At 35.2% G+C, this 22,553-nt stretch overlaps 1 protein-coding gene across 6 annotated transcripts in view; it reads left to right on the forward strand.

Annotated features, from left to right (window-relative positions):
• The window catches only part of ACBD6 (acyl-CoA binding domain containing 6), a 218,938-nt gene that overhangs the window by 67,273 nt on the left and 129,112 nt on the right, over positions 1 to 22,553 (forward strand). For all 6 annotated transcript variants that reach the window (XM_057726695.1, XM_057726696.1, XM_057726698.1 and 3 more), the window contains 2 exons: positions 1,563 to 1,645; positions 18,807 to 18,912. In XM_057726695.1, coding sequence (XP_057582678.1) covers positions 1,563 to 1,645; positions 18,807 to 18,912 — 189 coding nt within the window. The remainder of the gene's footprint in view (positions 1 to 1,562; positions 1,646 to 18,806; positions 18,913 to 22,553) is intronic.

A 22,553-nucleotide genomic window follows, 5' to 3' on the forward strand; every position in this document is an offset into this window, starting at 1 on the left:
CTGCTATGTTACGTTCTTGGAGTCACTTCTTTTTCAGGAAACTATGCCTGACACTGTATACTTACTCTATCTCTTTCTTTTTCCTTTGGTATCTAGTTTGCTCATTTCCAATTCTGTTATTCATTTAGCAAGCATCTCTTGAGCAGCAAGTATGTTTCAACTTTATCCTACTAATGGAATATGTATTTAGAATGTAATTGGATTAAATAAAGTAAGTTCTCCCTTTGGATTGTGCTTTTTCAGTATAAGTGAAAACATTCTCTATCCTGAAAATTCTTCGCAGCATTTATTCTCTAAGAATGGTCCTCGGAGAAGAGAGGGAACTTGCATTTACTTTGTGCTACTTTTTTTTGCCAACATCAGGTTATTGTAGTTTATATACTTTATTATTTAATCATGATGGTAGTTGTTTATGACATTATACCTTTGTTTCTGTCATAAATTGATAACTGATTTCTTCACCTCAAAAATTTTTACAATTTCTTGAAACTTTAGTTCCCTTAGTGGTGTTAAGAACTGACAGAATATGCTGCCTCCAGGATTTTTTCCTCAGCCCAGTGTTTCCCAGACCAAAAGAAACAAACAAAAAAAGTAACAACAATAAAGCAAAACCCCTTCTTTAAAGTAATTAAAAAAAAAAAAAAAAACATGTATGGGAAACTGTCTATGTTTTTCTGAAGTGAAACTAATTATTTTGCAGTCAAATTAAATAATAATAGTATTTAATTTTGACTCTAAGATAATATGTATGTTCAGAGTCAGAGTTTTTATTTTTGTAGGGTGTCCTGGCCTAAAAACTATCAATATTGCAAGAGATGTGGGCTTTTGCACAGATCACAATTTGATCTTTCAGATAATAGTAACATCCAAGTTCACTGCTTCTACATACATGTTTTGGAAGAATCTTATTTTTAAATTTAATCTTAACCTGTGCTTTTTGAGAACAGAGGGGCAGAGCCTAGTGAAACTTGATTTTGGAAAGTGTTTCCATAAGTTTCCTTTTTTTCTTTTATTTTTCTTTTTTCTTTTATTTTAGATCTCAACCTCCCTTCCTCTCCCCCTTCTACCTTCTCTTCCTTCCTTCTTGCCACCTAAAAAATATTTTCTTTATTTTTTTATGGTTAAATTTTAAATTTTATTACAGTTCAGTTTCTTTCTTATTTGGGAACTTTAATTTTGTTAATCTACATATGGTTTTCCTGATTACATTCAGATCTGGTATTTATATTTCATATTTTGTTTTCATTTTTTCACACTGAATGTCTGTGTTTTCCACAATGAACATAGCTAACATAATCAGCTAGGGGAACAGCCTTTAGGTGGCTCCAGAAGGCAGTAGTGGAATAACCTTAGCTTGCTAGAGGGTATTCATTCTGCTGCTGTGATGACCTGAGAGTCCTCTTGCCCTTCTGATACCATCCTAAAACTGTCACTAGGGCCTTGGAAAATGGTGGATCATCAAATATTTAGTGTTTCTTAGCAGAGTATTATTTTGTAACTTGTTTAAATGCACGCTGTTCTAATTCATGTGTCTTTTTTCTACCTTTTTTTTCTCCCCACAGTCACCAGAGAAGAAAGGAAGAGAAACAAATACTGGTTTTGGTGGGCCAGTTGTTAGTTCTCTGTATCACGAAGAAATCATCAGGTAAGTTCTTTTCTGGTCTTCAACAATAGGGATATATACATATATGTATATGTATATATACGTGTAGGTGTGTATATATACATTTGTGTGTGTGTGTTTATTAAATCCTGAAAACTTTCACTTGAGAAACTTTTTCTTAACATGAAACTGACTTGGTGGTATCTCTAGAAGGATAATAAATGGCAGGAAATAAATTTTTATGTGTATAATCTTTAAAATCTGTTAAGTGTCTGAATTAGTGCCAGATAATAACCTTTCTCCCACAGGAGTAGTTAGTAGGGCAAAGTGTTGTGTCTCAATATAAAGCTGTGGATTTTTGTTGTTGTTCTTATTAGTTTTTCTCAAAATATTATTTCTTTTAAATATTTTAATTTCTGTAGCTTATTTACTCTAGTTACAAGTTAAAAATCATTTTGGAGTGTAAAATGGCATGCTGTGGATAACAGTATGGAGGTTCCTCAGAAAATTAAACAAAAAATTACTATATGATCCAGCAATTCTATTTCTGGTTCTATATCCAAAAGAATTGAAAGCAGGATCTCAAAGACATATTTGCACACCAATGTTCACAGCAGCACTGTTCACAGCAGCCAAAGGTAGAAGGCACCTAAGTGTCCACTGATGGATGAATGGATGCAAAAAATGCGGTATATACATGTAATGGAATATTATTCAGCCTTAAAAAGGAAGGAAATTCTGACACGTGCTGGAACATGGATGACTTTGAGGTCATTGTGCTAAGTGAAGTAAGGCAGTCACGAAAGGATAAATACTGTGCGATTCCATTACATGAGGTATCTAGAGCGGTCAAATTCATAGAATCATGGTTGTCAGGAGCCGGAGGGTGTGGAAAATGGGGAGTTGTTATTAAATAGGTATAGAGTTTCAGCTTTACAAGATGAAAAAGTTATGGGGGCTGGTTGCACAACAATGTGAATATGCTTAACACTACTAAACTGTACACTTAGAGATGGCTAAGATGATCAATTTTATGTCATGTATTTTTGACAAAATTAAAAATTTTTTAAGGTCAGTTTGTATTATTTAACAAAAGATCTTAAATTTTGTATGTTATGTATGAAATTTCTTGGATAATCTTTTTTTTTTTTTATAAATTTGTGTATTTATTTATTGACTATGTTGGGTGTTCATTGCTGTGTACAGGCTTTCTCTGGTTGCAGTGAGCAGGGGCTACTCTTCATTGCAGTGCGCAGGCTTCTCATCGCAATGGCTTCTCTTGTTGAGGAGCACGGGCTCTAGGCGTGTGGGCTTCAGTAGTTGTGGCACACGGGCTTAGTTGCTCCATGGCATGTGGGATCTTCCCAGCCCAGGGCCCCAACCTGTGCCCTGCATTGGCAGGCGGATTCTTAACCACTGCACTACCAGGGAAGTCCGGATAATCGTTTTCTTTAAACACTGTGTGTAAATCAGGAAAAGGATTCTATCCTGCTTTAAAGTCATGTGACACATTCTTCTAAGATTGTTACTTTACAAGCAAAAAACAAGAAATAGAAACTTCTGATGCTCTTACCCTTTCTATCTGAACTTTACTTTTCTTGCTTATTGACATGAAATAAATGAGCTCTAATTTTCAAGTGGAAAATTGAGTTCACCTAAATCGAAGGGAAATATCTATCTTCATAGAATGAAAAGGAAATTGTATCAAAATTTTATATTTCACTCTTGCAAAAGAGTTGCTGACATTATTCAACACATAAAGAAGTAGTGATAAAAACTCCCAGGTAGCATTCTAGAAGGAAAGCTGTTGATACCCCTATGAATCAAAAACTTTAAATGCTCATAGTTTCCAGTTAATGACCAGTTAATACTAGGGGTCTTGTCTTGAATCTATTTGCATAGTAAGCACACTGTTTTTACTAAGATTAAATGTTTATTTGGGGTGAGATAGTGGAAGTCTGATGGAGATTTGAGGGGGATAAAGATACCCTTTTTTATTTTTTTGGTTTGCAAACCTCCTTGTATTAAATTAAATTAAATTAAATTTTTTTTTAGGATTTTTTTTCCTTCAGATCTTTATTGGAGTATAACCGCTTTACACTGTTGTGCCGGTTTCCACTGTACAGCCAAGTGAATCAGCTTATTTATACATATATCCCCATTTGTCCTCCCTCTTGAGCCTCCCTCCCACCCTCCCTATCCCACCCCTCTAGGTCATCACCAAGCATCGAGTTGATCTTCCTGTGCTATGTAGCAGCTTCCCACTAGCCATCTATTTTACATTTGGCAGTATATATATATCAATGCTGCTCTCTCACTTCATGCGAGCTTCCCTTCCCCCACCTTGTCCTCAAGTTCGTTCTCTACTTCTGCATCTTTATTCTTGCCAGGCCACTAGGTTCATCAGTACTGTGGTTTTTTTTTTTTTTTTTTAGATTCCATATATATGCGTTAGCATACGGTATTTGTTTTTCTCTTTCTGACTTCATTCAGTATGACAGACTCTAGGTCCATCTACCTCACTACAAGTAACTCAGTTTCATTCCTTTTTATGCCTTAGTGATATTCCGTTGTATATATGTGCCGCATCTTTATCCATTCAGATACGCTTTAAGAATGCTGCTGGCCTGGAGTACATTTGCCTCCCTGATCTCTTTGAGGTACCCTGAGAACTCTGCGAAGCCCATATGGCTTTGAGGAAGCACAGTTTAAAAAACATTTTCAGAGTTTAACTCCTCCTTCCTCTTAACCCTTATAGACTCAGAACATTGCTGGGGGATTCTTAATTTGTATATTCTGTACTTAAAGCTTCTAAAAAATGGCATATTAGAACCTTAACCCTACTAATCAAAGTATATTAAATGTTCAAATCAAGTCATTAAACCCTTAGAGTCATTTTTCTAGGAGGAAAGATTGTTCATTCCTTCTCTGTGTTCCCATAGTCTTTTGTCCACACTTTTGTTATAGCATTTATGACATTATGCCACACTGGATTATAATTTTTAAAAATGTATTCTTTCTGCTAAACTTTTCATTTTTGGAGGGCAAGGGTCATATTTTACCCATCTGGGTATTCTCAGTATCTAGGGAAGTTCCCAGAACTTAGTAGGTACCTAGTAAAAGTGCCCAGAGCTTGGGAGGTATCTACCACTGCTTCCCCCAAGGAGCTGAAAGGATAGTGACTGTGGCTTACACACAGTTAGCATAAAGGCCCTATTATAAAGCAGAGAGCTGCTGGTTTGGTTTTCCTGTGACGTGCCCATCCTTACCTCTTTTCCTAAAGAAATGTATAGGCCACTGTCCTAGTTAGATAAATAAATGTAGATAATTTCTTAACTTTGCTTTTTTAAAATCACTATACTTAACTTTCTAATAATATCAATTACTTATCTATAAATAGTGATCTTTATTTTGTGTACTGATTTCCTTAAGGGCTCCCAGACTCTAGTATTTTTCAAGATGACTTGTCGAATACAGTTTCTTTTGGAGTATTCAATGGCATGACTGATCACAGTAGCTCTGCAGAACAGAAAGCAAATTAAATATACTCCAGTTGATGTGAGAGTAGATATCTGGGTAATTGGAGTATTCCTAAGATATAGTTGAACCAAATTGGAAAAGTTAACCTAGCTGCTTATCCTCTACCCTGTTCCTAAAGAAGTGACTCTGAGATTTAAATCAGTATTCAGAATTTTGGTCATGAGAAACAATGACAAAATAATATAGCTTAATTTTCATAAAGTAGAGATTTTAATTCAACTCAACACACATTTATTATGAACCTGCGATGAGATGAAACATGGTGGATATTTGTGCTTCTCAGCCTCTGCACTTTTGAATAGTATATTTTTGGTATTTTTGGCATCTACATGTGAGTATGTTTAATAAACCTTATTGGTTAATTGAGTGAAACATGAACCTCTGCTATTGGCAAAATTGGTTAGTCTTGGCCTTATTTCATTAAGTCATCCAAGCAGTGATATTAGTCTTCTTAGGATAGTATCTAGATCACTGTATTCTGGAACATATTTTTAAGATATGAAACAGTAAGGAACATGAATGTGAGAGAGCCACCGAAAGCCTTTCCATTACAAACTGTAGTTTTGTTACTAATACAACAGATCAGAAATCACAGCAACAAGTCATATTCTTATATTAGAGAATTCATTCTGTAATGTAACACAATTCCGGTATAACAAACTAGATCATGGTAAAAATTATTGCATACTGAAATGTTGGGTTATTCCAGTGAAGGACCAGATATAGTCCCTATTGTTTCTTAAATATAAGAATGCAGTTACAACAGTGAAAACAAGCTATTTGTTGAAGTCTATGTAATCAAATCTTCCTTGTACTTTGGTGAAATTTAGTATCTGGTGTTTTATTTTTATAAGAGAAAATTGTCCTTTAATTGAGGTTAATTGCAGTTTCTTGGCAGAATTAATGTTCAGCTGAGGTGAAAGTAACAGTGGTCTTTATAATTTTAGAAACATCAAATGGTAAACTTGGATGAAAGGAAAAGTTTTCTCCTATGGAACCATTGAAAAGAACATAAAAATGTATTTTGAAGGTCTGTTTTGGATACTTTAATATATAAACTTCTAATTTTTTCCCCATTTTTGAAAATTAGGAAAATCAGTATCTAATGAACCCATTTACTAAGGCCTGGGATCCATTGTTGTAGCATATTCCTGACTAATATGCATTGTAGGTGAAAAGTTAAGGGCCCATTTTAGTTTTATTGTAAATGTTCCTGAGCCAAGGGCCACTGGGGCCAATTCTGAGCTTGCTCCCTGCCTGTTTTGGTTCTGACCTTTATTTCCACTCTGTCACAGAAAGTGACAATATAATGTCATAGGTACAGATCTCCGTGTTAATATTCCAGAGCCCTGATACCAATTTCTCATTCTGAAGCTAGTTAATTGTTCTGAGGTGTAATGGAGGGGATATAAGGTGAGAGTAATTAAGTACAAAAAATTACAGAACCAAACTACTGGAATTCAAATGCTGGTTCCATCTCTTCTTAGCTTTGTGACCTTGGACAAGTTCCTTATCTATAAAGTGGGGATGATTATAGTACCTTTCTCGTATGGCATTTTTGTGGATTATATGAATACTTATACACAGGCATCCTAGAATAGTATGTGGCACAAAAAAGTTACTTTGTAACTATTAGTTTTATTAGTATTGTTACTAAGCATAGAGACCCCACAGTAGACACCCAGGGCACAGAGCTGATGATAGGAGCTAAAAGCACACGTCAGTACCTAACTATGGAATTAGGTACAGGTTAGTTGTTTTGAAGAAGAAAATGGCAAACCAGGAAGGGAGAGCCAATGCTACTAGATCTGAGTTTGGAACTATAGAAAAGAGAGTAACAGATCTTGTGACTCACAGTTACTCTAGTCTTGAGATCAGTTGTATTTCATTTAAACTGACGACTGGCAGAAAAAGCTCTGGTTAATAAGTATAGGGCTTTGCAAAGAGTCAGATGCTTCTGCACTACATATACTGACTCACTTAAGGAATTGCTTTTGGTGACTTGTATAACTGAGAAGGTTTTACCTAGAAGTTGGGACATAAATTGAGAAATTCGGGCGTGATTTAAAAATACAACAAATGAAACGTGTACAGTATCCAACCCACCCTGCAATAACATTTGATCTTCCCTATTGTATTTTGTAGTTTGGCGCTATGTAATCTATCAGAATTTTATTAATCCCACTTACACAGGCAGCCATCTGGACCTTCTCTATGCAAGACCCGACCAGTATACAACTAAAATGATTGATGGGCTCTGGAATTGATTAGTTGTTCTGTGAGACAAATGAACTGTTTTGGCAGAAAATACCAGAGGTCACTGCTGTGGTCAGACACAAAACCTTGTAGAATTTTAAAGAGATGCTTTCATCATTGACTTATAAAGTTTAAAATTTTAAACCATAATAGATTTTGAAAATATTTTAGAAATATTTTTTCATTGGTTGCTCTCTAGTCCCTATTACAAAATGGTAGAATGTACGTATAAAAAACTAGGATGAAAGTGATAATTTTATGCTTTAATTTTGTATTTTTGGTGAAAATATGAACTGGAATAAAAGTAGCATAAAAGCCAGTCACTTACACATAAATTGTGCTCTAAAATTTTCCTGAAAGAGATGTGATTGGAGAAAAAGCTACAATGTATATGGTTTTATTGTGATTTGTAAAATCAGATAGTATAAAATTCCATTTAGTTATTTACTCAAAGCTCCACATTAACAACCTGTTTTTAGAAAATCTATTTAAGACTCTGAAACATCAAGAGTATGTATTACACATATTTTGTATTTAAAAAGTTGACTGTTTGGATTTTTATGCTTTTAGTAGGCTGAGTCAGTCTGGGATACTACTGTCCCATTGATACCACCGCCTTTAGCACCAAAAAGATTATCCTGCTTCTCTCCATCTGTTTGGCTGGCCATAGTGAGATCCTTCCCTATTTCACCATGTTGCCTGTGATCAACACTGTGTTAACACTTTGGTGATAGGTGATAAATGGAATGACATATGTCTTGTTACATTCTGGTTATTCTTTGAGGACTGCACAAGTGTGTATAGGCAAGTGGGCAACTCCCCCTTGAGAATGTGACTGCTCAGAATGAACTTGAGTTATGGATTTATTCAGCCTGTAAAACCTCAGCTGGCATAAATAATTGAGAAAGCAAAGGTTTGTCTGTGGTGCATACCTCAGGGACTCATGGCTCCTTTCCTCCTCTCTACCTCCCTTTCTTATGAAAATGATCCCAGTTGCACTCCTAGATAATAACACACCAAGCAATTAAAAGCCATGGGTGGCTGGAGAGAGGAGAAAAGGTTTAGTTAATGAGCTTTTCCTCTTCCAGTGCCCATGAGAGCCTCAGGAATGACAAGGCGATTAAAGCGAAGAGATAATTATAGATTATGTGAAAATGGGTCCCTTGGGATGAGCAGGTCTTGACATAAACAGTAACTGTTGTTAAGAGTCTCCTGGCTCTCATATTCACCCTTTTCTTACGTGCTTTATTTAGCTCCTGTGTGCTCAGTGTCATGATGCCAACCAAGCATATAGGCACATCCACCTGTTTGCAGATCAACAGCCCTTTCTGAACAAGAGGTCTTTCATCAACTAAAACCATCATCTTCTCTTCCTCTCTCCTTCTCTTCTTTCTTTCTTCTTTCCACTCATCCTTTTCCTCACTTTTTTCTCTCTTTTCTATCTACTGCTTCTAGTCTTTTCCTTTTCTCTTTCTTATATCCTTATCTGTATATAGTACCTACGAAATGCTAGGCACCTAGTCTTTTTTAAGTGTTACAAAGTTTAGTGTGTGTGTGCGCGCGTATATGCATGTGCAAGTATAAGGACACATATTGTTATGGATATACTATACGTGTTATAATAAAATCAGGTCATGTGTATTACAGATAATATAAATAAATGTTTCCTCTGTTAAAATGCTTTACAGATGTATTTAAAGAAAGATATTTTATAAGACTTCGCCGTCCAATGCAGGAGGTGCGAGTTCGATTCCTTGTCAGAGAGCTAAGATCCCACATGCCTCGCTGCCAAAACAACAAAAACCAAACAAACATAAAGATATTTTAAAAGTGTTAGCAAAGATGTCAGTTTTGTGTGATAGACAGTCATCTTCTTAATTCTTATTGAATTGTTATCAGCTGTTCTCTCAATGCTGAAAGCAAGCAATTTTGGTTCATTTCATTGCCTTCCAATTTATGAGGTCTTTGCTGATTTCACTGTATATGTTAATAAATGCTGGTGTTTACTGAAGTTTGAATTCTGTGTGAGAAAGGTATTATTGCATTAATTACATGGTTTTATTTTAAAAATTTTACCTAATATGAAATTTTATATGTTCATTAGGTAAATATTTTTAACAGTATTTCACGTAAAGTATGTCGTTCCTAGGTCTATATGTCATATTGGTCTTCTCTCTCTCTCTCTCTCTCTCTCTCTCTCACAGCTCCTAACACATCAGAAATTCTGTTTCTTCATGTTCAAAATAATGCGAATTCATCTGCTTCTCATTATTGTTGCTATCATGCCTTTGGCTTTAGCATCACTGCTACAGTCATCTTCTTTTGGCCAGGACACTATAGCATGATTTGCAAACTGGATTCCTCGCTTCCTTTGCCTTCTCCTCCCCAGATTTATAACTCAGATCTCATATCACTTTCCTTCCTAAAACCCTTTAATGATTTCCCATAGCACTTAGGATAAAATTTTAAAATCCTTAGCACGTCTTACAGGGCCCCTCATTGTCTCATCTAATGCCAGTTTTCCCCTCCCCACTTGTTCATTCTGCTCCAACCAAGTGGCCTATTTTTATTTCCTTGAAGGTCCAATTGATACTTGTTAAGTAAATTGATGGAGAGTATTATATGAGTATGAAAAATGACTCCAGCTTAAAACATATGGTAAAATCTTACGGTAATAATAATGTCAGCTAACATATATTGACCACTTATTGTATGCTAGTAACCATACTACATGTGTTATATATATTATTCCACTTAATCTTCAGAACGATCCTGTGAGATGTAGGTATTATTAATATCTCTGTTTTACAGATGAGGAAACTGAGACTCAAAGAGGTTAGGTTATTTGTCCAGGGTCACATGGTTAGTAACTCTGCTCTTAATTGCTACACTACACTGCTTCTGAGTTGTTTGAGGAATCATTGTAATCTCCAATTATTGAAATTGAATTTGATAGTTGTTATTATATTAATATAGTGAGTATCTTCAGTTTACATTTTTTAATTAAATTTCATTTCCATTTAGTGTTTTTAAAAATGTGCTTCACTGGTAAAATTAGAGACTGTAGTCTTTCGTTTATCAATATACTGATGATGATGTTTCCCTTAGATTAATTGTTTTTATTGATTTTAGACTTACCTTAATGGTTGAGAATGTAACTCATCTCTGTAGCCAAGGGATTCTATAGATTTTTCTGATGTGGGCACTGGTTTTAGAGGAATTGATTAGAACTGAACTACAGTTTTTCTTATGGACACTTAAAGTATCAGAAATTTTCAGTCAACTTTTTTTAGAGTTAAGCAGGTTTTAACAGGTGAAAATGCATTTTTAGTAACTAGTGTTTTTATAAATTATGCATAAACAACTTTTCCAGTATAACAAGTTATCTACAAGATGTACCTGGGGCATTGATCTTTCCTTTGTCATTGCTTGCTTGAAAAAATATGAGAAAAATATGTTAAAATGTAAGTAGTTTCATTAGAAGGGACCCTTATCAACATAAGTAAGATAGTAAATAGAAATTTTTATTCGAGGCTTTTAAGAATTTTATGGTGCTAGAACTGAATACACTGCATATGTAACCCAGTCTGAAAATAGTTATTACTTAGTGAAAGATGTTACTATTATCACATAATAGGAGGGGCGAAAACTAATTGGTTATTTCCTATGACTGTCTGAAACCAAATACAGATATAGTAACGCTCTGAGTGAGAGGATTGTGATTCGATATATATGAATTCTTTTAATCATTCACTTGTCCATTTGGCATTGTGTATTTGGAACCCACTTTATTACTTTATTAAAACACCATTGGTTTTAGAACACCATAATTTAAATACCATTAAGAAAAAAAGTCATTAATTGTAAGATGCTGAAGATTATAAGATCCATCAGAGATGTTAAAATATGAACAAAATATGTGTTTCAGAATCAATGAAATATGCCAACTTAGTAAACAATTTCTAGGTGCTTATTTGGTACCTAGAATTTCAAGAATTATTTTAAGAACAACTTATCAACAACATGAAGCACTTTCTTAAGTGCTTTGATCTCATTGCCGGGCTTCTTGAGCATTGTTCCTGCCAAAGCAGTGCTTTGCCTCTTCCAGGGCTTAGGACCGAAGTGTTTCAGAAAGGAGGCGCTATTTGTAAAGTTTTACCCGAGGATCATAGTATAGACTCTCATTTATGGTCTTTGATAAGATTGAGACTCAAAAACAGAGTTTTACAAGTGATATTAACATCTAAAATTTTAATTAGATATTAATTAAAAGTAGAGATTCTTAATGTGCTAAATATGACAACTATGACTACTATTTAATCCTTAAGTTAGGAGTTGACTTTACCTGTTTTGCTCCGTACACCAGCTTCACTAAGAACTGTTGAGTAAGAACAGGTTCTTTCTTTCAGGGAGAGAAGCAGCTGTAAGTAAAATTAAAATATGCCTTTTTTATATTTGTAAATTAAAATATGCTTTTTTAAAAGATACAGAGGATATCTTAATTTTTTTGTAGATATTTCATCTCAGCTTCTAAGATATTGATGGTTTATATTCGTATCAAAAATTATATAAAGATTTTATATGTATGTAAAATAAAGATGTTATATATATCTATACAGTTGATCCTTGAACATGGGGTGGGGGGGTTAATCCAAGTATTTGGCCCTCCATGTGCAAAGTTCCTCTGCATCTGCGGATTCAACCAACCACAGAATGTGTAGTACTCTAGTATTTACTATTGAAAAATATCCATGTATAAGTGGACCTGCACAGTTCAAACCTGCATTGTTCAAGGGCCAACTGATATACAGTTATATGAAGGTTATATAAAGAAGAATCAACAATAGGCTTTGTGCTTTGTATTTGGCATACATGGTAGAATGTTGGAAATCGTAGTCAAATGAGATCAGTAGGATGATATCATTGTTTCCTAACATTGTATTTGAACAGAAGAGTAACCCTTTACCTTTCTGATTGACAACTTATGGCCACACATCCAACAAATAAATTAGGAACTTAAATTCCTACAAAGAAGTAATATTCACCAGCAGTACTGCTGAATTTTGAAAGACGTGCAAGCTTTCATCCTCGAAAGATTGGCTCCTAAGGAGCTTCACAGAGCGGCTTTTTGGTGAATTTACCATAGGTCAGGCTCTGTTCTTCAATCTCAGAGATCTAAATAAAGGCAATAGATGGCCAGACCCTCAGAGACAATGTAGCAATAGTAAAATTTATCTGAAACTAATGTGTAAACTATTGGCTTATTTATTTACTGACATATTTCTTTATAGGAATCCAAATGCTTTGATACCCTGTGTACCCTCAGTCTTAGTATTGAGAAACCCAGAAAGACAAATTAATAGGCAGGTGACCATTTGTGAATGTTAAATAGAGCAAGAGAAGGGGAATTATTTTTAGATTTGCTTTAGCCAAAGTCCTAATAATGCCTCTTGAACAAACTGTCTCCTAGCAGAGAAATATCTCAGGATGCCTTTTTGCCTTCGATTAATTGTTTCTTTTGGGCAGTGTTCAAAATTGGCTTCACAGATTTTTGCTTCTCCCTATGGTTCGTTGCTAACCATACCTCCTACTCATGGTAGTTGTCTCATTGTTTTGTTTTTGTTTTTTTAGATGTGTTAAGGTTAGTGTCTGAATCAAGTAGCTCTTCAAGTTATCTAGGAGACATTCTTTTCTCCTCTCATTAGTAGCTTTTATTTAGTTGTTTAGCTTCAAGAGGGCAATTTTACTACCATTTACTCTAGGTGTTGGAAGGTGAATAAATATTCTGTTCCCCAAATAATTTGTTACTTAACATTTGTTACTTACGTTATATGTAGTGTGCCAGAGAGGTTATTTGTGATCTGTTGTCTGGCTTATCCCTTTATCTCCCAGCACCCTGCCGTAACCAGTTGCTTGCAGTTCCCTTGAATACCTCATTTTGTTGTGCTTTTCCTTTTCTTCTATCCTTCAGGATCCTTCAGTAGCTTAGCTGGATTGTCAGTTTATCCTTCAAGGCTAGGTTGTAATGTCAACTCTTCTGTAACGCCTTTTTTGATCATTCTTGGTTGAGTGGCCCACTCCTTGCTTTGGGCCTCTATAGAATATTAGGTTAGAGCAGTGATATTTTGAAAACCTTTCCTGATGTAGTTCCTAGGAGAATTTTGGAAGACTATTCCCTTTTATATTCTTATGATAGCATCTAAAACTTTTATTTAAAAGTTTAAATAATTGCAAAGGGCATAATTTCTGACATTTTGTAAATAATGGACTTTAAAATAGATTACTCTTTTAGATGTATCCAATAGAATCTAAATACTATAATGAAATCCATTTTTAAAAACACATGAACATTTTACCATTGAGGGAAACTGGGAAAATAGTACCGGCTATCTGTATTATTTCTTACAACTGTATGTGAATCTTCAATTGTCTTCAAATAGAAATAAAATTCTGATCTTGATTTTAAAATATATGAATAAGGTCTTTAATAGTTAGAAATTTTATATCATTCCTTTTCCTCCTTTTATTCTACTTCTCCCACACAATTTTATTTTAAAGCAATACATTTTTTATAGTCTTAGCACACTATCAATTCTTTGCAACAGATATATGTATAGAAGTTGGAATTGTTAAATTTTTAATTTTCTGTGATGCAGAAGCTTTAAGCATTGATTTTTTTCTCATTTGAATTATAACTTATTTCTATACAGTTGATCAGCATGCATTATACATTTTGTTAAATAATTATTAAACATAAGTAAAATTTTATTGGAAATGTGTCTTAATGAGATGGATGAGGCCTTTAAAAATAGTTTATTTAACAGATGAATATTTTTTTTATTAGAATGAGAGAGTTCAACATCAAGTCTTTTTTGTTTTATTTCACCCCTTCCATCCTCTAACCTTAGTTATGGGAGGGCCTCCCAATCCCAGTTTTTCACCAAAATTGTCCCTTTATTTGTACTATGGACAATTTTACATCTTGTGGAAGTACAACCTGGGATTAATTTTTTCCCAAACCTTTCCTAGCACAATGGACCTTTGAACAACATGAGTTTGACCTGCGCAGGTTCATTTATGTGTGGATTTTTTCACGAAATATGTGCTACAGTACTACACAATCCGTGGTTGATTGAATCCTTGGATGCAGAACCCCAGATACAGCCAGCTGACTGTAAAGTTATAGGTGGATTAACTATTAATAGTTATTTTCAACTCGGCAAGGGGGGGGGGTTGTCCAAGGGTCAACTGTATATTAGTTAAGCAGAGTGCTTTTAAGCAAAAGAGTAGCAGATTTAATTAATAGTCGTTTGTTACATCTTAGTCTTTTGGTTATACTTCCTAGAAGTATACCATAATATGGAGAAAGTTGTATGCTTTTCTTTTATGAACTAGGAGAATGGTTGAGCAGGGGGAATGTTGAAAAGGGGAATGGTTATGAAATATTTACCACAGGAACCTTTCAGGTAGATCAGTTTAGGAAAGAATGTGTTTATTTGGAAGTTTAGCTGAAATTTATTCTCTTAAAATTTTCCATACCTTCATATTCTTTGGGTCTTTTTGTGCCTCAAGAGCCTACACGTATACATTCTTTGATTTGAGGAATTTATGGCACTTGTTTATATTTGTGTAGGTACTGGCTTACTCTTCTTTGTGTTTTCATTCATTCAGTAAATAATTTTTCATTGTCTGTTTACTGGAATACTGCTTTTATATTTGATTGCCAGTTGTTTGATAAATACATGAATTGAAATATTTACTGAATGTGTCTATTAAATAGTAAGATTTCTCAGCTAGTCCCATAAATGTATTTTCTTAATTCTATGAGGTAGATGAAAAGTAGATAAATGAACTTTAGATGGCTTGCCATGAAACTTATCTGAAGTAGTCTTTTCATAGGAAAATGCAGTCTTTGTAGAAAGTGGTGCAGGTAGCATTTTTAGGAGTGGGCGAGAATCTCTTCTTCCCATGATTGATGAAAGACAACCATACTTAAACACCATCCCTCTCTTTCACAAGTGTGTGCCCTTACATTTCAAAAGAATTTCAAAGAAAGCCAGTGATTTTTTTTTCATTCATATAAATATATTTTCTATCAATTTTAGGAGATTTGGAGTAATGTAAAGAGAGTCTTTCTGTATTGTGCTATGGATATTGTGGGACATTCTTGAGGGTAGCATCATGAAAATAACTCATACTCACCTGTAGAGAATGGATATGATAATTTTATCACTCACATTCAACAGAGAGAAGGAGAAAGACAACCAGGTAAAAATCAAAAGAGAAGGGAAGATAAAGTGAGATGATATAGAAGGGCACTAACATTTATTAAGGCTCTACTATATTTGGTAATGGTTGAATTTGTTTGCACATGTTGTTTCATTTAAGTATAGATATACAGAGCAAAATTGCCTGTGGAAGACTGTATTAACTGGGAAATATAGAGGGAAAAAGGCAAAATTTGATTTGTATTTTACATAATCTTGTTGGGGGCAAGAAAGGAGATATGGAAAGGATGTTGCTCCAGATGTTTCTCCATTTCGGCCACTAGGTGGTGACATTGTATAAAGACAGCTTGGTTGCTGGCAAGTAAAATAGTCAAAACTTGAAGTGGGGATAGATAACTATATTTGACAACTAAGCCCTAGAATAATCACTTAATTTTTTTAACATTAGTCACTCAGCTTTGTAACATATTCATGGTGATTTTATTGACTTTCCCATTTTATATTTAATTTACATTGTATATTCTACCCTGAAGTATTTTATAAATACCTCTATGTCCCTAAGATACTTAGCAGTGATAAACTACAGTTGATAAGTAGGTATACAGATGAAAAAATGCTCTAACCTCCAAAAAATCAGATACCAAAACAAAATAATTGATTAAAGTGATACATATAAGAAACATTGAGAATGTATTAAGCGATATAAACATTTTAAATGTTCGTACTGTATTTACACTTTGACTGCTTTATGGCATAAATGTACATGCGCATTTAGGATGAAGGAAGATGGACCACACAGAAGGCCTTCTCGTCCCTGAATAACCTTACCTATTGCTGGGTGTGGGTAACCTGCATCCCCAGGATCCTCCATACTTTCCTTTCTGTGCCCCATCACCAACTCCCCACTATTTTCAAATCCAGAACAGTTGGTGAGTAGTGTTTTTTTTATTATGACTTAAAATGACACAATACTTTCTCTCACAGTTGAAGTTGCTGCCTCTTGAATTAGATGGGTCTCTGTTATTGTATTGAAGGAAAATAGGTCCCTCTTTTTCCCAAGTTAGAATGCTGAATGCACTTTTTCATATAAAGTATTTTTTGTGATAGTTAAATATAGCTAAAATAGTATTATATGCAGCCTTAATTTAAAAAAATAAGACTTCTCCTTTCAGGGGTTTTGGCCTCAGACTTCTCTATTTTCTTTCAGAGTAAGTGATCTGGAAAGCATTTTCTCTTCTGCAAATGAACATTTTCAAGAGATCCTATATTTTTTAAAACATGAGCTGCTGGACTTCCTAGGTGGCACAGTGGTAAAGACTCTGCCTGCCAATGCAGGGGACACGGGTTCCAGCCCTGCCCTGGGAAGATTCCACATGCCACGGAGCAACTAAGCCCGTGCGCCACAACTATTGAGCCTGTGCTCTAGAGCCCATGAGCCACAGCTATTGAGCCCATGTGCCACAACTATTGAAGCCCATGTGCCTAGGGCCCGTGCTCCACAACAAGAGAAGCCACTACAATGAGGAGCCTGTGCACCACAATCAAGAGTAGCCCCCGCCCGCAGCAACTAGAGAAAGCTAGTGTGTGGCAACAAAGACCCAATGCAGCCAATAAATAAATAAAATAATTAATTAATTTAAAAAAAAAAAACATGAGTTGAAACTTAGTTCATTACCTCCAGCTTGAAGCAGGCTATTTCTCCTCTGTATCTGATAGGCCTTTTTAAAGATCCAGTTTTATCTTCCGTTAATGGCATATAGATTTTTATGATCTGAACCATACTGTACATGTATTGAATGCAAAGTTTCTTGCTTATCCTTGTTAACTGTTATCAACAGAACCTTTCCCAGTGCCTTCCATGTAGTAGGTGCTCAATTAAATGCATGAAATGTGTAAGGAAAGCTCAGATGGTTAATGCCAAAGTAGTGTGTTTTAAGTTAATTACCTCTGACTGGAAATAACTTTGTATAGGGTATAAGGTATTGACCTTTAAGGTAGAAGGACTCCTATGGTCAGATGCTTTAATTTCTGATAAATGGAAACTATGGCCTTACAGGTTGTAAAACATACTAGTTATAATTTTTGAAACTCAATTTGCATTCTTTTATGCCTGTTTAGAAAATGCAGACCACATGTAGAAGTTTCATTATTAATATTCCAAATTACTAATCCTTTTGGGAGTCACCGATTCTTTTGAGAACCTCATTGAAGCTACCTCCCTGTTCCCCCCTACCCACCCCCCACTGCCAACACACTCAGAAAAATGCATTGTGCCTTTGCATACATAATTCTATATACTGTTTTAGAGAACTCATAGATCTCATGTTAAGGACTTCTGCTTTAGATTCTGAAATAGACTACTGCTTACTAATTGAGATGTAGCTTGATATAATAGAAAAATGGACCATATACAAAATCAGTTGATCTGAGTGAGTTGTAGCTCTTATTCTATCTTTGATAAATGTGATATTATTTGACAGGTCATATAACCTCTCCTTACATGTTTCTTTATCTGTGAAGTGAACCTGTTGGGTAAGAGTAAGTGAATTAGTACGTTGATATACTTAGAACAGTGCTGGGTACGTAGTATGCTTCCCAGTCTTTATTATCGCATGAAGGATTTCTGAATTTTGTGATGCTCTAATTATCTTTCCCTTAAGAAAATTACTTTGGTGTGTGTGTATGTATCTGTTTGTGAGTCTGTGTGTAATTTTTTAAAAACTTGGATAGCAATCAACTTATCATTCTGTTATTCTGTAAGAGAAGTAGTAAGCTATGTCCTGATCTTTTGCTACCTCTATACAGGCAATAGCAAATGACCTTCTCACTGCAGTGCAACAATTGAAAATTCTGAGTCAGAGAATATATGTGCCTGTCTGTGTAAAAGTAACTGAGGAGAAAAAGAGCACTGAGAAAATCTACTTTAGATGTTAATATTAGTACACTAGTGTAACTTGTTAAAGCAGATGAAGCTTTTCTCTGTAATTACAGTTGCTAAGAACTTTAGTCTTTTCAGGGGTTGGCTGTTTTATGTCTTACTGAAAATCCACTATTGTTCATGTAAAATTCTTTATAAAACCAGATTATATTAGTGTTTGCAGCAAACAGATTGTATTAAAAGTGTGTAACTTTTATGTATTACCCAGTAAGACAAACACTTTTTTCTTTTTTTACTCTAGGGAAGAAGACAAAAACATATTTGATTACTGCAGGGAAAATAACATTGACCACATAACCAGAGTCTTCAAATCAAAAAATGTGGATGTGAATATGAAAGATGAAGAGGTATGAAAAACATGCCCTGTTAATTGCTTTCTTATGCTTGTTGTTCTGCACCTGTGCTTTTTTTTTTCTACACAGCAGGCCTCTGAGCTACAACTCAAACCACAGTATGGTTAAGAGTATATCAGAATATCTAAGCAAGATGGTGTCACCCAGTTAAGATACTTTCTGGGGCTTCCTAGGTGGCGCAGTGGTTAAGAATCCACCTGCCAATGCAGGGGACATGGGTTCGATCCCTGCTCCAGGAAGATCCCACATGCCGCGGAGCAACTAAGCCCATGTGCCACAACTATTGAGCCCATGTGCTGCAACTACTGAAGCCCACGCGCCTAGAGCCCATGCTCCGCAGCAAGAGAAGCCACGGCAACGAGGAGCCCGCACACCACAACGAAGAGTAGCCCCCACTCACCACAACTAAAGAAACCCCGCCCACAGCAAAAAAAAAAAAAAAAAAAAGAACTCACCTGATGTAAGATGCAGAATTAAATATTAAAAAAAAGAAAAAAGATACTTTCTGTGTCTGTATCCATCATATTTCTGTCCTTTATAGAAGTTACTAGCTGAAGCTTATAGCAGGAAAATAACCTATTTGTTCATGTTAAAGGGAGAGACTATTAACATAGTATGTGAAACCTATAGTTAATATAAAAATATTTATAAATAGCTTTAGTATCGTCTGTCATTATGCCTGAAACAGGTATATTGTCCTTTGTCCAGTAACTATATTTCTAGAAAAGTGTCAAAATTTTGGTAAATCCAATCATTTAAATGCTGGCCCACTATTTAAAGGGATCCTATACTAAATTATTTTGTAAAATATATTACTTATTAATTTACTTATTTTGTGAATAAAACTATTCACATATTGAGTTTAAACTGTCCCTGAATTATGGCTGTTTAAAGAGGAGCAAAATTTACTAATCACTTTTAATCATTTTTCTCTTTCTTTGACAATGCAGTGAAGATGATTGAAATGACCAAAAGGTGGCAATTGCTAGGAAGAGGCCATGCAGTGATCAGAGATAATGTGTAGATAATCAACCTCTCTTTTAATTGAGAGCTCTCTATACAGGTTAGCCCATCTCACTTTTAGGCAACATGTTTTCTGTAATATATTTTCAATAACATCTGGAACTGAAAATGTAAGACTGTAGTTCTGTAGTAAAAGCGAGACCAGTGATACTTTTTGTTCTCCTGTAAATAATGAAAAGAGCCGAGAAAGATGTAGCTAGAGAGAAGTGGAAGTCAGACTGTGAAACAGTAACGCCAGGTCTTCTGATTCCAGCTAGGGTTCTTTTTTGCCTTTCAGGATCAGAATACATTTTATTTTAGTGAATCAGGCACTTGATTTTATTGTTGTTTCTAATGTTTGTGCTCATAAGTTAAGATTTTTATGAAGTTAATACATGTAGATAGTTCAAAGGAAATCAAATAGTACTGTAAGTCTTATAACCAAAAATGTACTCCCTTACCTGCATCCTTCTCACGTTTGGTTCTAGCTCCCTTGAGGCAAAAACTTTCAGTGCTTTTAGTTGTTTCTTTTGCAATTTACCTACGTAATTCTAAATAATATACTTGCAACTCTTGATTTTCCAAGTCTAAACATTATTGATTTTCTCCTATGTTATATTAGGATTTAGCTCTTTTACTCATCTTCCTCTCTCTTCCCACCCTCCTAGTATAGTTGTATCACAGCTTTTAGTGTCAATTTTCTGATTGAATCTCTATTGTATCAATGTTTTTATTATTATTACAAATTATAGTATAATTAATAATGTAATATAGTCAATTATATTATTATAATGTAACTATATTATTATGATTATGTAAATATTTGTTGCTGAGCTATGGACTGTACTATGTGTATTAGTCAGCTTTTGCTGTAGCAAAAAAACAAAACAAAACAAAACCCTAAATTTCAGGGGCTAATAACATTTATTTCTTGCCCATATTTCAAGAGGCTTGGAACCACTTGAGACTCTGCTGGATTCTACTAGCCTTGTTTGTGCTCAGTTCATCTTGATTTCACATGTCTTCTCATTCTTAGATCTAATCCCAATGGATAGACCCTGTATGCGGCAGATGATAAGGGCAGACAGAACCAGACCCCACAAATACATTTAGAGCTTTCCTTGGATGTAGCATGTGTCACATCTACTTTGTCTAAAACAAGTCACAAGGCCAAGCCCCAGGTCAGTATAGTAGGAAGTCTGCTTTGATTACAGGGAAGCAAGGCAAGGGTGGAAAGGGAATGAAAAAATTATGTAATTATGAGTAATGCAATTTACATACCATGGTACAACATTTTGTTTTTCTTAAGGTTAATAATGGCCTCTTTTTTGTTGTTGTTTTTATATTTTTCTTGGTCTTCTATGTTCCTATTGCAATTTTTTTCCTCAAATTGCCCAGTAGAGGTCTCCTCAGTGCAGTCAAGCGCATCAGGTAGTCAATCCCATGTTTTTTTTTAACAAAATCCCTCTGGAACCCTCCTTCCTTCTTCATCTCTAAACTGGACTGGTTGCTCTCTAGGCCTCTCAGATAGATGTCATTCTGGGATTACGCTTTACCACTGTCCTGGGAATTCTCTTCCCCTTTCTCCTGGATTCTTCTGTCTTCTGGATCCCAGGTCTTCATCTTTTATTGTTTACTTCTCTGTTTCGATGGAGTGTCTCCTCCAATAGCTTCCTCTTTTATTTATTTCCTGGTTTTGAAGGAGCATTTCTATTCGTAGCTTCCTGGGTAAATGTTTTGAGATTTTCCTTGCTGAAAATGTTTCTGTCTGAGTTCTTGGCATATTCCATATGCTCAATAAAGATTTGATGAATTGTGAGTGAATGAATGATTGAATGAATGAATGAAAATAAGCAGAAGCAGCATAGTATAGTGGTGATGAGCTGGACTACCTGGGTTCAGGTGCTAGCACTGTTACTTCCTAGCTGTATGACCTTTATCAAGTTTATTCCATCTCAGTTTCTAATGTGTAAAATGGGAATAATAATAGTACCTGTGTCAGAATTGTTTTGAGTATTATATGTAAAGCACTTGAACAGTACCTGAAACACACATACCAAGCACGCAGTTAAGCGCTAGCTGTCTTGACTATCCTTAGTGAATAATGTGAATGAAGGATGATGATATAATGAAGAAATAAAGAAACCAGGTAACTATTTTTTTAAAGACTTTTTTTTTTAAGAGCAGAGCAGTCTTAGGTTTTATAATAAAATTGAGAGGAAGGTACAGAGATTTCTCATGTGACCTAACATTATTAACATGGTACTTTTTTTTTTTTTTGGGGGGGGGGTACACCAAGTTCAGTCATCTGTTTTTATACACATATCCCCGTATTCCCTCCCTTCCTTGACTCCCCCCTCCTCGAGTCCCCCCACCCTCCCCGCCCCAGTCCTCTAAGGCATCTTCCATCCTCGAGTTGGACTCCCTTTGTTATACAACAGCTTCCCACTGACTATCTATTTTACAGTTGGTAGTATATATATGTCTGTGCTACTCTCTCGCTTCGTCTTAGTTTCCCCTTCACCCCCCGTCCCCTCCCAAACCTCGAGTTCTCCAGTCCATTCTCTGTATCTGCGTCCTTGTTCTTGTCACTGAGTTCATCAGTACCATTTTTAGATTCCATATATGTGAGT

The sequence above is a fragment of the Hippopotamus amphibius genome, chromosome 3, assembly GCF_030028045.1.
Source record: "Hippopotamus amphibius kiboko isolate mHipAmp2 chromosome 3, mHipAmp2.hap2, whole genome shotgun sequence".
Classification (NCBI taxonomy): Eukaryota; Metazoa; Chordata; class Mammalia; order Artiodactyla; family Hippopotamidae; genus Hippopotamus; species Hippopotamus amphibius.